At 37.4% G+C, this 17,900-nt stretch overlaps 1 protein-coding gene across 1 annotated transcript; it reads right to left on the bottom strand.

Annotated features, from left to right (window-relative positions):
* Nucleotides 1–392: 392 nt before the first annotated feature.
* Nucleotides 393–17,342, bottom strand: LOC134674414 (protein D3-like). Its single transcript, XM_063532477.1, has 5 exons — nucleotides 17,248–17,342; nucleotides 11,948–12,034; nucleotides 2,026–2,149; nucleotides 1,425–1,638; nucleotides 393–570 (listed from the first exon to the last, which is right to left on the bottom strand). Exons 1-5 carry the CDS (start codon nucleotides 17,317–17,319, stop codon nucleotides 432–434), a joined length of 636 nt encoding a protein of 211 aa, XP_063388547.1. The 5' UTR covers nucleotides 17,320–17,342; the 3' UTR covers nucleotides 393–431.
* Nucleotides 17,343–17,900: the final 558 nt, after the last annotated feature.

Here is a 17,900-nt window from a genome sequence, read left to right as displayed (position 1 = left end):
TAAACTCCCAAGCTCTTGTAGAGCAGTGGGACGTAGGCGTCGAACTGTGCGCGGTGGAAATAGAAATTGCCGGCGACCGGCGCTCCGAGGTTGTACTTCTCGGAGAACTTCTTGGTTTAAACGAGTTTTAAGGACCCTTAATACTTCGTTTATTAGCATTTAGAAAAACGATAAGCAATTCTTGGCGTGTCTTTTAATAGAAAAACGCTTTAAATAAATTGTATTATTTTTGAAATCATGAGAATGCAAATGTCAATTATGCTTTCTAATTATTTATTTCCCGACACTTTTTTACAAGTATTTTTAATAAAAGACACGTCACAATCGCTTACCTTTTTTTAATGCTAAAAGGACGAAGTATAAGTAGTACGAAAAAGACATCAAAATATATTTGGTAGGTGGGTTTATTAGCAATAATGTAACAAATTAGATTAGACTCCCAAGCTCTTGTAGAGCAGTGGGACGTAGGCGTCGAACTGTGCGCGGTAGAAATTGCCAGCGACCGGCGCTCCGAGGTTGTACTTCTCGGCGAACTTCTTGGTTGAGAAGGCGGCGCGGCCGTCGATCAATCTGTGGGGTAAGTTTGTATAAATATCAGTTTTCTGAAAATTTTTATCGCTGACTGTACTTTTCTTTCAACATGCAACTTATCGTCGAGACAATTCTAACTTTTATCCTTCTTTTATAGTCCGTTTTTTTTAGCATTAGAAAGAACTTCACAGAAGTAAGCTTGTGGTTCCAAATCCGGCACTTTTAGCGGTAATAATTTGAAGTAAATTATATGTATTGACCATGCTATATTAGATAATTCAATAATTATTAACAATTAAAGAGTCTGATAAAAAATGCACGCTTGCTTCTGTGGAGTTCTTTCTAATGCTAAAAAAACGAACTATAGTGGCGTGAAGGCCGTGAAGTGAGTCCTTGACAAGTCAGAGTGTTACTATTATTATAGACATAGGACGGTTCTTACGGCGGCCACGACATTGCGCGACTAGCTTCGGCTAAGGCGAAAACCATTGATGGGAACGAAAGATCCGATCGCTGTCTTGCTCCAACATATGGTTGCCGATGGAAATGGAGCTAGGACTTGGCGCGTGAACAGATTGATTACATAAATTGTCAATAAGACTCTTTGCCATAAAAAAATGGTCAGGCGTCCAACATTTCGATACCCTTACAATTTCTATGGTGCCATTTACTAACCTAAACTTTATATAGGTACTGGCCCCGTAGACAACACACCAATCGCTAACGCTACGTAGCGAATGAAACGCAACTGTCACGGTCACATTAATATGGAAAAGTGATAGAGATCGAGACACAAAGCGATTCAATGGCGAAGCGCAAGCGATCGCCTCCTTGGCTAGGCCGCCTGTTATACCTTGTATGTGTCAAAATAAAGAAAATAAGGTGTAACTTACTTGTTGGTTAGCCGGGGCTCATCAAAGCTCAGCTTTCCAGGCTGCTTGTACAAGATGTACACGTAGCGATGGATGCCAGTGCCCTCCGGCGGGCCGGAGCCGATGTACCCAGAAAGCACCTCGCCGGCAGCCACGTTGCTGCCAGGGATGTTGCCAACTAGCCAGTGGTGCCATTCGCGGTACACGGGCTCGGGGCCGTCGTAGTTGTCGGGGTCTGAAAAAGGTAAAGGTATTAAGTACATTCTCTCCCTGTTTTACACAAAAAGAACCATAGAGATTACGATACTAAAAAGACGCAGTTATCTTGAAACAGTGCAGTGCAGTGCAGGACTCCTGGCCGAAAACAGGCGGGCTGTCGATAGCTTATAGCCGAGATCACCAATTCATTTCCTCAGGGACCGGTTTTTAAAATAAAATGACCATCGCTGTCGGTTTACACTTGAGTTTAAGCAACGCAAGCAATACCTTCATTCACCCAATTCCATTGGAGTTGGACTAGTTGGAGCTGCAGGTTACTGCCCCGGCAGCATTCCCACACTATTCTCCTCAAATCTTCTTGTTCTGCAGAACGGAAGGTTATCTTATCTTATGCATATCTTACCAGTGAAGACGAGTGTGTAGAAGGCGTTAGCGTCAGCCTCATAGGTGACGGTGGGCTGGTCCTTCACCTGGGTGGGGGTGAGTTCATTCCCTTGTGCGGCTTCCACGCCGCTCGGGTATTTCAACTGGTAAGACAGAAAACAGTACAAATTAATTTACTTTGTAAATGGTTGGTGGCTGAGTTCATTAACTCTAAAGCCACGGAAAGAAAAGGTAATTCGCAACTCGTGTCGATTTAAAACACTGTCTCCGGTCGTGTTTTAATTTATCTCTGCTCGTTACGAATTTCCTACTTTCCCCACTTGTATCGTAATATAACTAATATACTATTGTAGTGCACATGACTGGAAATGTATAAGAATTAAAATTTAACAACTGCGATACACACTTAACCGTCATTACGGCGATAACACTCGAAAAATTGCACCATTATTATAAATTTTATAATGATCGTGTCAAAATCAGAGTAGGTGCTGGAGAAAGGCCCTTACAATGGTGATTATTAATCAAGTTTGCTCTTATTTTAAAATGTAAGTCATGTTAAAAACTGCTTTCATTGCGTGTAAGTCCAAATTACTGTGCATAAGGCCCCAAAAATGGCATATTTTAAAAAGTACCCCAATTTGAAAGAGTTCGCTTGTTCCAAGTTAAATTTGCACCAATTAAGTGCTACCTTAGAGGGCTTGAGAAAGTAATTTACTTGTCATTTGCATTGTTTGCTATTTTCGGGGTCTCTTAAATTGATTTAAAAATTTGTTTTATAGGTATGTAGGGATGTCCTTTCGTTCACGGCGCCCAAAAAATATTTGACATTATTATTTTACGCTTTAATATAATTCACATGTTTATATTGGTATAGTTATACATACGTTAATTATCAAAACTTAATAAAATTATATCATATACATATGTAGTATGTAGTAGGTACTTCACGACTTATCATATCGACAAGGTACAAGGCGGCAGTCATATGTTTCGCGGTAGTACCGGGCCCATGTAGCCTATGGTGTTTTTCTATAGGTACTTACTAAGAACAGAAATGAAACAAAGAGCTATTCAGACAGATAACTAGTGTACCTAAATTGTCAGCCAATAACCGAGTAAGTTGGTCAGTGGAATCGCGTATTGCTCTGTAATGTTTCCTATATGACAGTCTTGAGTAGGTATAGTAGGTATTACATACATCATAACAGACAATCTCCAGTACGTTTATCGGCTTGTAGATAACCGCATCCGTAAAACCAAAACAAAAGAACATTATTGTTATATTTGCCCGTTTAGGTACTTTAATTATTTTTAATGATGATTCCGTGGATAGGTAGGTATAATATATTATATACGATATACATTTATAACGCGAAAAAATAGCGTCGAATCAATGCTTTAATATCAGTTTCAGCTAGGTATTCTACGGTTTACCAAAAATGCCTAATTATATAAACTTTCATCATGCTTGGCATTTTTTTACTCTTTAATAAGTACTAAATGTACCATGCTTAATTGTTTTATGAGCTCCTGATATTTTGGCACAGTTTTACATGCCACAGCAGTTGCCATTATAAGTAACTTATCCCATAGCTAGGCGGACACCGTTATCGCATACTTACACCACCAAGCCAAAATCTAGTTGGTTTCTATTTCTAGACGATTACTGAAGGGATAAATTAACGGTGTATATAATTATTTGTTTTATTTAAAGGCCGCACGCTATCGTCCTAAAGATATGAAAATCTAGGAACGGAATTTTTAACCACCTACTTAATGGCCAAATGAAAAGTCGAGTAGGTACAGAACGACAGTAATTGCTGTTTTACTTTTTATTTCCAATTTCTTAATTTCGCCATAAAGAGTCCTGTAACGTAAAAGACATGCAGGCAAGTCCATAATTTAGTAAGTAACTGGACGTACGCGCATGATTTTAAAATGTGTTTTGTACCAAATCATGTCGTTAACATGTCGTAAAAGGGAGTGAAAAGTGTAATTTCGGATGTCGACTGAGTTGTGTCGAAGTGCTGATTTATGCGTTCGGTCATTATTCTCATCATTATAACTGAAGCCTACTAATTAAGGGCCCTTGTTATAAGGGTGCTTTTACCGACGATATACAGCTTCCTTATTCAGCTTACAGTACGGCATGCTCTATTATTCAAACAATATTCAGCTACTTTTGTGTTACTTGGGAATGAATTCACCTTACCAACCTAAACTAATATGGAAATCATAGGCATCGTTTCTAAATACGGCCAGATACGGCGTATATGCATTATGCAATTGGTCGATTTGTAAATTGAGTAGGTACTTAATACATTTCGTTATTTATATAAAAATACTAATACATATTTAAAAGAGTCTTTATACCAAACATTGCAATAGTTAGGTACCTACTTAATTATTAATCTGTGAAAGCGATTATATAGGTATTCTTATTTTTGTTATGCGCTAACGATAAGGAGTTAAATAATAATTGGAATGATAATAATAATCAATCAATTTTAATGGGATAATCGTATGTGATCTGGAGGGCTATGATGGTTATGTCACCGTATCATTAATCACTTAATGCATGATATGACGACTATCTGATAAATAATATAATTCGGTAAAAAGTCGCGAGGATAACGTATAAGTGGCTAATGATAGCGTGATATGTTTTGAGGTTTATAAAAATCAATTTTAAACTCGATGACTTAAGGTGTATATTAAAGAAAAGATGGTTAAATCACATTCTACCACTTATCCACATATGTCATTGAGAGTTAAAACTTATCCATGATTTTCATAAAACTTATCAATTCTGCACAAGTTTACATAAAGCGTATTTTAATTAATAGTTCGCGAGGATAACGTATATGTGACTAATGATAGCGTGACATGTTGTGAGGTTTTGAAAAATCATATTTATACTCGATGACTTAAGGTGTATTTTAAAGAAAAGGTGGTTAAACCACATTCTACCGTTTATCTAGATATGTCATTGACAGTTAAATTTATCTATAGTTTGAGCTTTTGAAAAATAAATTCTAAACAAGTTTACTTAAAGCGTATTTTAATGAATAGTTGGCTAAATGACATGCCGCACACACCACTTATGCACATGTGGCATTGATAGTTAAAAGTTATTGGATGGTTTAAGATTTTGGAATATAGATTCTAATTGAGTTTATATAAGGTTTTTTTTAAAAGTGAATCTTTTATTCCATCGCCTCAAATTTAACCGTCTTTATCATGTCGCAAAATCTACTTTATTTCTAGTACTTAGAATTCATAGTCTTTGAAATAAGCTTTTACATTATCGGACTAAAGTAGACTCGGCTACAATACTTAATTCACGATTGCTGTTATTTGCTTGTAATGTCATACAAAATTTTAAGGACAGTAGTCGACCTTATTAACCTAAAATACGGTGATCTGTCAAAATCAAATAAATAATTCTGCCGTGCTTATTAAAAGAGCAGTAACTCATTTTGAAATCTCTTTCAGTTGTAGAACATATTGTACAAGTACAAAGTATCCAATTGAATGACACTTCAAAATGAGTTAGAGTCGGACCAAGAAAAGTCTGCAGCGGATTTGATAGCCCACGCAGTGCAAGTGTTATTTATACGTCATAATCATAATTTCATAGAAGTTTGACGTTTAAAATAACACTTGCACTGCGTGGGCTATCAAATCCGCTTCAGACTTTTCTTGGTCTGACTCTACTGCTCTTATTATAAGCACGGCCGAATTGTACAATCACCCACGGTGGACTTTATGCCTTTTGAAATAAGGTCTACCGATGTACATACAGTTAGGAATGTTGCAGTTTAGAAAAAGAAATCGTTTAATTTGAAAATAAAACATAACCTATTCGCTGGGTGCGATATGACAGCGGACTTTGAAATGTCACATGGCTGGCTGTCAACGAAGAGAACAAATAATTTCAATGAGATATTGTAATTTACATATATTCTATTCGAACAGGTAAATCTAACATTTCCCCTCTAAAATGGCATAAATGGCACAATCAATAAATTTCAGGTAGTACACTCACACGGACTTCCTCATGGCCGACTTTACGAGAAGTAAAGAAATAAAAATCGAATAACGCATTTCATATAAGTAGGTAACTAATACCTGGGAGACCGAGCTATGCTCGGAAAACATATAAAAACCTAGCTAGATCAATTTTTCGCCCCCGAAAACCCCCATATAACAAATTTCATCGAAATCGTTAGAGCCGTTTCCGAGATCCCCGAAATATATATACTTACATATAAATAAATAAATATCCAAGAATTGCTCGTTTAAAGGTATTAGATATGACTGTAGTGTCGTTAATAATGCAGACTTTTCGTGTTTTTCCAAAAGGATGATAATAAGTTTTGGCTTAACATGTGCAAGATGTACCTAAAAGAAATCAAATGTGAAGATCATAAGATTCATAAGAGCCACACCATTGAAGCGCATGTACCTAATTCGTCAAACTTCAGTGACAAAAGTCCTTGAATGTAAGCTGTTTTTTCTGTTTTTTCAATCTTTGACGTAGTACATACATAATATTATGATCCATTAATGTAATAGAAAGTAAAGAAATAATTTATTTTTTACAGATTGATTCTAGTCGTTATATTACGAGTGGAAAATGTGATTGTGTGTACGTTAGCAGTAAACATATCGCGGCTCTGATATACTACATCTACTACTAAGAAAACTTCCCAAAAACCAGTAAAGAGCAGCAATTGGGCAGACCTAGTGCCAGACAGTTCGCCAAAGAAAATAACTCAAAAGGGAAATACCTACTTTGAAGAAATGTATGCACCTGCAAAGAAAATTAGGTGTAATCCTTTGCCGTTACATGTTGGAATTGAAGGGAGAGTCAGCATTAAAGTTAATAATGGAAGCTGGTCCTGGTGCTTTATTTATTATTATTACTTTAAATACACAGATACGTAGGTAAACCTCGCTAGTAAAAAGTGACAGTTGGTCTGCCGAAAGTTTCTTTTTGGGCCACGGTGCGCGTTGTGATCGATTCGTGGTTCTCCGACCCAGCGAATAATATGTACAGTCATCAGCAATATTATCTTACACAACTAGGACCGCAAAAATATATGACGCGCTCTTATTGCGCTCCAAATAAGAACGTGTCACATATTTTTGCGGCCCTAGTTGTGTAAGATACTATTGCTGATGACTGTACCTCTTCTAGTAATAAGTAAAACTAAATGACTTAACAAATACAATATTACCCCCCACTCTGATTATACCCCGGACGTAATGTGCCAAAAATACTGGCGGCATTACCTCGCTAAATGGCCAGTGATATTTGTTGGACAAGGAATGAACCAGAGCGAGGGTCACAGGCCACAGCCCCTTTCCCGTAAGCGTCACCTTATACTAGCCCTATATGTTGCGGCAGAAGCAAATATCGTCAGTCATCGCCTCCCGCTTAATACTTTGACTGAGATGATAGTTTCTTAGATGTTATCGTGAATTAAAAAATTGTCAGCCGGTTGTATCGCTGTGGAAAGACCGTCAGTTGATCACATGAACATGTAATATTTTTTTTTCAATCATCGCCTCCTGATACTTTGCTAGATGATAGTTTAGATGCTATTATAAATAAAAAAAACCGGGCAAGTGCGAGTCGGACTCGCGCACGAAGGGATCCGTACCATAATGCAAAAAAAAACGGTCACCCATCCAAGTACTGACCCCGCCCGACGTTGCTTAACTTCGGTCAAAAATCACGTTTATGGGAGCCCCACTTAAATCTTTATTTTATTCTGTTTTTAGTATTTGTTGTTATAGCGGCAACAGAAATACATCATCTGTGAAAATTTCAACTGTCTAGCTGTCACGGTTCGTGAGATACAGGCTGGTGACAGACGGACGGACGGACGGACGGACAGCAGGGTCTTAGTAATAGGGTCCCGTTTTACCCTTTGGGTACGGAACCCTAAAAACGGTTAGCCGGTTGTATATGTATAGCGGTGGAAAGACCGTCAGTTACTTGCATAAACATGTAAATATACGGGCCTACCATTTCATGCCTTAAAGGGGTGGAATTTTGTGTGGGGACTTAACAACAACTGCACAACAAACATTGTCAATAGGAACTGTCCCGCCCGCGCGGTGCAGGACCGGCGCTGGTGCAGAATTTAGTCGAATTTTGGTATGGAGATAGTTTGAGTCCCGGGGAAGGACAAAGGGTAGTTTTCATTTAAGAAATCACCCTTTAAGGGGGTGAAAAGGGGGGTTGAAGTTTGTATGGGGAATCAACAAAACGCAGGTTGAATAAAATATTTAATAGCTACGTACCTAAATTAATAATTCCACGCTGACGAAGTCGCGGGCAAAAGCTAGTATTATAAAGGCGAAAGTGTGTGTGTCAGTCTGTCTGTTACCTCTTCACGCTTAAGCCGCTGAATCGATTTAGTAAATTTGGTATAGAGATAGTTTGACTCCCGGGGAAGGATATATATTAGGATAGTTTTTATGTCGGAAATTATCAAAGGAAGGAAGGAAAAAATCAAAGGGGGGTGGAATTGAAAGAGTTAATGAATTATCTATTAATTGAAGTAAGCAATGCGCGAATTAAATAACTGCTATTAGCATTATCCAGGCGCTATACCTACTTTAGCTGCTGTCACTAATTCCACGCAGACGAAGTCGCGGGCAAAAGCTAGTATATTATAAATGCGAAAGTGTGTCTGTCTGTCTGTCTGTCTATCTGTTACCTCTTCACGCTTAAACCGCTGAACCGATTTAGTTGAAATTTGGTATAGGGGTAGTTTGACTCCCGGGGAAGAACATCGGATACTTTTTATCTCAGAACTCACCCCTTAAGGGGGCGAAAAGGGGGATGGAAGTTTGTATGGGCAATCAATAACCGCTGAACCGATTTAAATGAAATTTGGTATGGTGATAGTTTGAGTTGTGAGGAAGGATAGAGAATAGTTTTTATCCCCGAAATCATCCCTTAGGGGTGTAAACAAAGGGTGGAAATTTGTATAGGGGTTCAATAATTTCTTGAAATGGGACTTGCCTTTTATCATTTAAAAGTTCGTAAGAGATAAAGAATGTTTATGTATTTGTGACCAATTTTATTAGCCATACCTAAGCCATACCATAAGGGTGAAAAAGAGATGACATGGGGGTGGAAGTTTGTATGGAGAATAAATAAAAAGCAACTTTTAACTTCTCCAACTTTATCTTCCTAACCTTCTTCAACTTCTCCAACATCTTCATCTTGTTGAACTTCAACTTCTTCAACTTAAACTTTTCCAACTTATTTAACTTCTTCAACTTCAAATTCTCCAACTTATTTAACTTCTTCAACTTCAAATTCTCCAACTTCTTCAAGTTTTTCAACTTCGACTTCTCCAACTTCTTCAACTTCAACTTCTCTAACTTCTTCAACTTCAACTATTCCTACTTCTTCTCCATGGTCTTGTCCAGTTCCTCTTTAGTAACTACCGTCAGCCAGTAGATGCAGTGATAGTGATGTTAGAACCTAAAACAAAGAGTTGTAAGTTGGTATGTCGTTATTAGATAAGGTGACAAGAATGATTTGAGGAATAGTGCAACATAATACGAGTATCTTTACTTTAAAATGTGCCGGCAATCCATCGCCATGTTGAGGCTTGAGGTCAGCGTCGAGTTTGGCACACAAATAGAGTGCCAATTCTTTGCGCACTCTATATATGTGCCGAAACTCCTCGCTGGGCATATCAAATGGATTGCATGTAGTCCTTAAAATGGCCCGTCGTTGGAGTTATCTATTTATGCTATTTTTCTTCGATAGCAGCAGCTGCCAAGAAGAAATGATATTATTATCTTGCCATCCCTACAAATAATGTACGTATTGATAATGTTATATGTAAATTCAAATTTAAGAAAAAAAAACAGATACTTACCTACTGATATTTTAACTTCAAGAAATTGCAATTTTTACCACTTATATACCACAAAAACATTTATGACTTATGAGTGAAGTGCAAACAAGTTGTACATAGTTAAGCACCTGTAATTAGTCCAAAGTTAATTGATTCCATTGTGTTACCACAGTTAAGCCATTTCTAATTAAGTTAGATGCATGAAAGTGTGTTAGCGAATGCTATAGACTTATATGTGTACGATTTAAGTACAATAAAATACAAACAATACAATTTACATAGTTAATTTTCGTAACACAAATGAATCAATTAAGTTAAGACTAATCACAGCTTCTTAACGGCGCTTATCGTGACCCAGTGAGCACTACGACAAATTAATCAAAGGCTAGCCGTCAAAAATCGACTATATGTCTAATTATCCAACAATCGTAGCCATTTACCGTGTATTGTTGTCTAAGTGGACAAAACGGTATGAATGTTATAAAACTGTATAAATCTAGACAAGTGGCATTTATATCATTTAACTTATCCACTTATCCACTAAGTTTAAGTTGGAAATGTAGACAAATGACATATTATCCAACGACCATGTTATGCAGTTAATCATTTAACGACTATCGCTGTCAAAAGTGGAAAAGACGACAAATCAATAAAAACTGGATAAAATGTCAGTTTTATCATCATTTATACAGCCATATCATTTATCCAGTCGACCATCATAGCCCTACAGATATAGTTATTGTAATTCATAGTCATCATTAAGATAATGGTGTCTAAGTCTCGAGGAATGCCAATACGCGCAGACGGACACGTACTTACGTAAGCTCAGATAATGTATAATGATAATGGTATTTTTAAATGTTTACAAAACAATTATTAACATTAATACAAAACAATAAGGTACTAAAATCATAAATATTATTAAAATCATCCGCGATTACCTATTAGTTCATCTGAATATAATTTAATGACAATTGGACCAATCATCATTTTGAGCGAAACAAACCTCAAAACTTTAAACTTTGTTTTTAAATGTCACCATTAAATAATAATCTGTTTTTATGTTTCAGTTTATGGTGTAAATAATTATGTTAACCAACTGTTAAACCTAATAAGTTGAAACTAGGTATGTATATTATATGTCAGATTTATTGGTAACTCCAGGGTCTCCCGGGATATTTTGAGTAACATAAGAGTCACTTAAAACTGTCGATCGAAAATTCGCCCAATTAGCCTCAAGACTGATGGAGTCCGTCTAAGTCTGCACCGACTAGGCGGCGACGAAATGTAATAGCGCTACTATAAAAGTCACATTTAAATAGAAACTTCACGTTTATGGAAAAGCTACCACAGTTTATCGCTTGCCAAGTTGATGCAGAGTTGATGAGAGAGAGCTTAGAAAAACTCTACTAGTCTATATACATTGTTACATTATGGAATTTTTTAAATGGTTTTCTTAATTACCTACTTCATAACTTCATATTACTTCAAGCACTTTTACGAGTATGAGAGCATACCCGTACTTAAATTGCTTCGAATCACAAAACATAGTTGCCTTTGAGGAGTTCGGTTCTAGTTTTTCATCAACAGTTTCATTTACCAAATAGATAGCAGTTTTTATTTAAAAAAAAATTCTAACTGAGTTATTATGAAATATAGCTGTTCAAACAAGTTTTTCATTAAAAAAAGACGCCTAATTAAAATTTTCTGTGGGACGATAACCCTTAGTTATAACGCCTTTTTTAATTTAAGTACCGCTCTTTTCTGCTGACGGAAATTGCTTGACAGAGTAGAGTAATTGCGTCAGTTTCCGTCCAATGCCGGTTTCCGTCCACTTGACGGATTAGCAAATAATACATTTCATTTATAATTTGCTACTTTGTTAAAATATAATTTTTATGTAAATAGATAAATTGTTTAGATATTAATTTGTAATAAGTCCAAATTTGTGCAGCAATGAAGATTTATATTAAAATTTCGTCAAGTGGACAAAAACTAGAGCCGGACGAAAACTTACGCAATGACCCTATATGTATTAAAACTTACCCCAATGGTGGCAGTGGGTGCTGTGGGTATGACATCGGGCACGATCTTGCTCGCCTCAAAAGCGCGCGCTACCAGAGACATGGTTATCTAAAACCGAATTAAAACAAATGAAGTTCAAGTATCTAGGTTCAGAACTCAGAAGCCCCGGGTCTCGGTGCAAAATAATTTGAAATTTATGGCTCGATTCGGGAAATGAATTAGAGATTAGGTAACTAGATACGATATAGTAAAGATATATTAACACGTTCCCTGTGCATGTATCATATATGTGTAGCATTTTAGGGTACATATTTATGATACATGCATGCACCACTAATGATGCACGACCCCATATAAACTTAAAGCACTGCCAAAATTTACACGTGTGAGCTAGGTCTTTTTTGCATGCACATACTGGCTATGAACTTTTTGACAAAAAACATGTTGCACTTGAGGACCCAATTTTTGGTTCCTAGGTACACAGGGAACGTGTTAACTTAACTATTTCATATCTAGTGAATCTCTAATTCATTTCCCGAATCGCGGCGCCAGCCCCCTTAAGGTACCTTTTGCCGTGGAACGTCACATATCTTTACTATTTCATATCTAGTGCATCTCTAATTAATTTCCCGAATCGAGCCGTTAGAACGAAACGATTAGCAATCAGCTCTCATCGTTTTATTTCGTTTTAATGAAAACTTTTGAAGAAAATTACGTTACAGATTCGCAGGTTTTATTTTAGTATTTTGTAGGTACAGTCGCCATCAGATATATCGGAGCGGCCAAGGTGCTCACAAATATGTGAACACGCCTCTATTGTCAGGACGTTAGAGTGCGTGTTCAGATATTGTGAACACCTTGGCCGCTCCGATATATTTGATGGCGACTGTACATACCTGAGTAAAATATTGTTTTTAAAAACGAATGAAATATAATTTCCACGTAATTAACAAAGGGTTCTCATGATGCTGAAGAGCATTGAGAATATTTTATTGTAACTTAGTAATAATCATAAGTCTTGTGTTACTTTAGATACAATCTCTTCAAATAGCTGGGGTTCTAAGGTCCACCACCTTGCATTTTGGAGACAAAGCAAACCGCTTGGAACAGGTGTTCCTGGGGATGATCTGAGCCGATTAAGCCCGGTTGCCAAGAGGTTCCACCCAGCAGGTGGGCAGGGGAGGGGGGGCAAAAGTGGCTCCGGCGCGCCTCACTCTAAGCTATATATCTGCATACATCTAGCAAGTATATCAAGTTTGGTGTCTTTTTCGTGTAATTCGAGGATGAAAAATTCATTTCTGTGACTAAATTTTCACTCTTCCATACAAAAAAATCGAGAAATTAAAAATTCCAAAAAAATCTTTTCACTTTTTATTTCGAAAATCCTCTACAAAATTAAAACTATGAGAATTTGCTCTAGAAAAAAAATACCTGTGAATAGCCCAGTTATCCTACTATATAGAATAGTAAACTTGTTAAACATTTTTTTTTCATAACTCTGATAAAAAAAATGTTTTGTGTCGCGCGGCGTACCTGCATTGTAAGAGCGGTATGCAGCGTTTAGGATTTTTAAGTATGTTTCGATGGTTTCTGATAAGTTGTTATTCTTCTGGTTGTAGAAAATTACTTCTGGACGTGATATATATACAAATATAAATTAAATGTATAAATATAGATGTTGGGAAAACTTTCGCCAATAGAGTTATTATAAATGTGATAAAATTAACAAAGCAGATATTTGATTAAAATGCGGGTTAAAATACGAGTAAGATATATATTGTTCGCAATTGCCACTATATGCCCATGGGTCCGTGCATTTTAGTTTTTTCTTAACGCAGTTGCACCTCCCTGCGCATTTTGTTTTGCAGCGGCAACGAATAAGCTCTAAACAAGCAGCAGCCGCCGCAGGTATGTAGGCTTGTACATATGGGCTCCCAATAACCATTTTGTTTGGACCAGCTCCAGTGAGCAGGACATGGAAGCTGTTGCTGAGGGGCTATAATCTGTCCCCAAACATAGCCTCCTTGGTAAACTGCACGGAGAATATGTTTACGTAGGTAGCGCATCTTCCATTGGAGGCAGATTCTCTAACTGAAGATTATTTTTTGTAAAAAGTACTTTTCGGCACTCTTTTACACTTGTACTTGTACCTGATCCGAACACTGTAACACAATGCATAGTATCAAAATAATGTCTAAGGACCAATTCATCTCGTAATTCAAATCTGTTCAGATTTAATATTGTAAGACTCTTACTTGTCATACAAGACAATAACATTTTTTTCCAAAATTGGCTGCTCAATGTTGTTTTGTTTACCGTATTTAAATCCCTCCGGAACATTACAAGGACCACTAAAACCAGGATTGTCAGATCCCTCATATTTCCCACTTTTCTGTATGCTGTATGTCTCACATGGACACTAAGGGCATCCGAAAAACAGAAAGTGAATGCACTAGAGATGTGGTGCTGGAGACGAATGCTGGGCATATCATGGACTGAGCATCAATTATTGAGGAGCTTGGCATTAAAGAGCGGTTGCTTTCTACGGGCAAAACTCGGTACTCAACTTCTTTCGACACGTGTCTCGTCGAGACGGAACCTCGACAGAACGTCTAGTTGTGCAAGAAAGAGTAGGAAGTGACAGGGCTAGGGGAAGATCTCTAATGAGATGTACTGACCAAACCAAATCAGTGTGTCGGTCACAGTAAGCGAATGCTTACGGAAAGCAGCTCTACGGGAGGAATGGCGACGTGTCGTTAAATGAGTCGCTCAAAAGTTTTCATAATGGCCACGACCACTCTATCAAGAGTGTAACGAAGAAGAAGGCCCTCCGTTACAGCAGGATATGCGCTTTAAGCTTGAAATACGCTTTTTTTCCCTTTCCACACACAAAAGAAACTGTGTTGTAACCTGAAAAGGCGTGGAAGAATGGCAAGACTACTATCCTTTCTGGTCCTGTAAAATAAATCATATATCTATGAGTTACAAATAAAATCATATATTTAAAGAATGTTTGCAGCACGTGACCATTAGCCCAGTTGACCTGTCTCTTATTGCGGTGACATATTTATTTGTTTTATTTACAATTAATGGAAGAACTACAAACGTTAGCTTAAGAAAATGCAATAGCATGGCACGAGAGGAACAGGTGATTCTTTCCTGTGCCAATCCTCCATTAATTGTAAATAAAATAAATATGTCACCGCAGTATACGAGACAGCTCACCAGGGCAATTGGTCAAGTGCTGCAAACTCTCTTTAAATATATGATTTTATTTGTAACGCATAGATATATAATTTATTTTACAGGACCAGAAAGGTCAGAAGTCTTGTCATTCTTCCACACCTTTTCAGGTTGCGACACTGTTTCTTTTCTGTATGGACAGGGAAAAAAGCGTATTTCAAGCTTGGAGCGCATATCCTGCCGTAACGGAGGGGTTTAAATACGGCAAACAAGGCAATATTGAGCAGGCATTGCCAATATTGATAAAAATTGTTATTGTCTTGTATGGCAAGTAAGAGTCTTACAATAGTAAGTATGGACAGATTTGAATTACGAGGTGTGAATTGGCCCCTAGTCGTTATTTAAACAAAATGCATAGTATTTTGTTACTGATTTTACGAGTACATCAGGTACAAGTACGAGTGCAAAAGAGTGCCGAAAAGTACTTTTTACAAAAAAAAATCTTCAGTTAGAGAATCTGCATCCAATGGAAGATGCCCTACCCACGTAAACATATTTCTCCGTGCAGTTTACCAAGGAGGCTATGTTTGGGGACAGATTATAGCCCCTCAGCAACAGCTTCCATGTCCTGCTGACTGGAGCTGGTCCAAACTAAATGGTTATTGGGAGCCCATATGTACAAGCCTACCTGCGGCGGCTGCTGCTTGTTTAGAGCTTATTCGTTGCCGCTGCAAAACAAAATGGGCAGGGAGGTGCAACTGCGTTAAGAAAAAACTAAAATGCACGGACCCATGGGCATGTAGTGGCAATTGCGAACAATATATATCTTACTCGTATTTTAACCCGCATTTTAATCAAACATCTGCTTTGTTAATTTTATCACATTTATAATAACTCTATTGGCGAAAGTTTTCCCAACATCTATATTTATACGTTTAATTTATATTTGTATATATATCACGTCCAGAAGTAATTTTCTACAACCAGAAGAATAACAACTTATCAGAAACCATCGAAACATACTTAAAAATCCTAAACGCTGCATACCGCTCTTACAATGCAGGTACGCCGCGCGACACAAAACTTTTTTTTTATCAGAGTTATGAAAAAAAAATGTTTAACAAGTTTACTATTCTATATAGTAGGATAACTGGGCTATTCACAGGTATTTTTTTTCTAGAGCAAATCCTCATAGTTTTAATTTTGTAGAAGATTTTCGACAAAAGAAGTGAAAAGATTTTTTTGGAATTTTTAATTTCTCGATTTTTTTGTATGGAAGAGTGAAAATTTAGTCACAGAAATGAATTCTTCGTCCTCGAATTACACGAAAAAGACACCAAACTTGATATAGTTGCTAGATGTATGCAGATATATAGCTTAGAGTGAGGCGCGCCGGAGCCACATTTGCCCCCCCTCCCCTGCCCACCTGCTGGGTGGAACCTCTTGGCAACCGGGCTTAATCGGCTCAGATCACCCCCAGAAACACCTGTTCCAAGCGGTTTGCTTTGTCTCCAAAATGCAAGGTCCCCTTAGAAAACAGGACCTTAGAACTTCTGCTAAAATTATAATTCTATTTTGCCATTCCCGCAATGAACTACAACAGGTGATTTATAAAGATTGAAACTAGTTATTTTTATTACTTTCACCGGGGACCCCTTTTTTCAGCGATGTGTAATTTTTTCGAATATGTATTTAACCCTTTAAAACGAAAAAAAATGCCGAGGTAGTGAGTTCCAGCCTACTCAGCGCTCAATTGTATTAAGGAACCCACTGATTAACAGTCCGCCGGACGTTATCGGCCTGTCAGTTAGAACAAAAATTTGACAGCTCCGAACAACTGACAGGCCGATATCGTCCGGCGGCCTGTTAGTCAGTGGTCGGCTTTAAGCTCAATTACCTCAATACTATTAAGGTACTAGCACAGAATAAATAATAATAGTACGTACTAGGTAAAAGAAAAATGCAAAGAGTCAAAAGTTATGTTGTTACTAACTTACATTGCGTAATAAAGGGTTTTATCCTCCCAAGTCCCCGCGTACATATTCAAAAATTTATTTTGAACTTTATTTGTGTAAATAAGGGTTCCAATTTAAAAAACAAAGCAATTGCTTGTGGGTTATGTAAAAAAACAAACTTACATGTTTCTCGTGCGATATCTTGAACAACACTGAACTCTGATAAACCGAGGTATTTGTTGATAACATGCACATTCGCAAGCGAATGCCTACGACCACATAGGTGCGGCATTGGCATACATGTTAATTTTCTGTACGATCGAGTTGTACGATTAGGCTATTTTTTTATCGGATCGATCGATCGTTATTCATACATAGGTAACGTATTTTATACAAGGTGGCCAAAAAATAACTGCATTCCTGATAACTCCAACTGAGCAACTTTTACTACGGAACCAACCTCGAAATCGCGAAAAATTATTTCCTCTCCCATAGGAAATTTACCAGCCAAAATGTATGAAACACCCAATTTTTTTTTCGCGATTTCGAGGTTGGTGCCATAGTAAAAGTTGCTCAGTATAATCCCAAACCCTCCATGGCAATGGGGACGCTGTAGGTATAGTTAATTCTAGTAGGCTTCAAGAATCCCTTGATGATTTAGCGTCTTGCAATTTTAGGACCTTTCTTTTATTGAACTATTAGCTTTCGCTTGCGACTTCGTCTGCGTAGAATTAGTACCAGCAGCTAGAGTAAGTACAGCGCCTGGATAAAATCTAATAGCAATTCGAGCATAATATGCTTAATTGTTTACACCAATTAACAGGCACTTCATTAAT

This window comes from Cydia fagiglandana, chromosome 20 (assembly GCF_963556715.1).
Source record: "Cydia fagiglandana chromosome 20, ilCydFagi1.1, whole genome shotgun sequence".
In the NCBI taxonomy this organism is placed as follows: domain Eukaryota; kingdom Metazoa; phylum Arthropoda; class Insecta; order Lepidoptera; family Tortricidae; genus Cydia; species Cydia fagiglandana.
The sequence above is the reverse complement of the archived record's forward strand: the minus strand, read 5'-3'. Positions and strand labels throughout refer to the sequence as shown.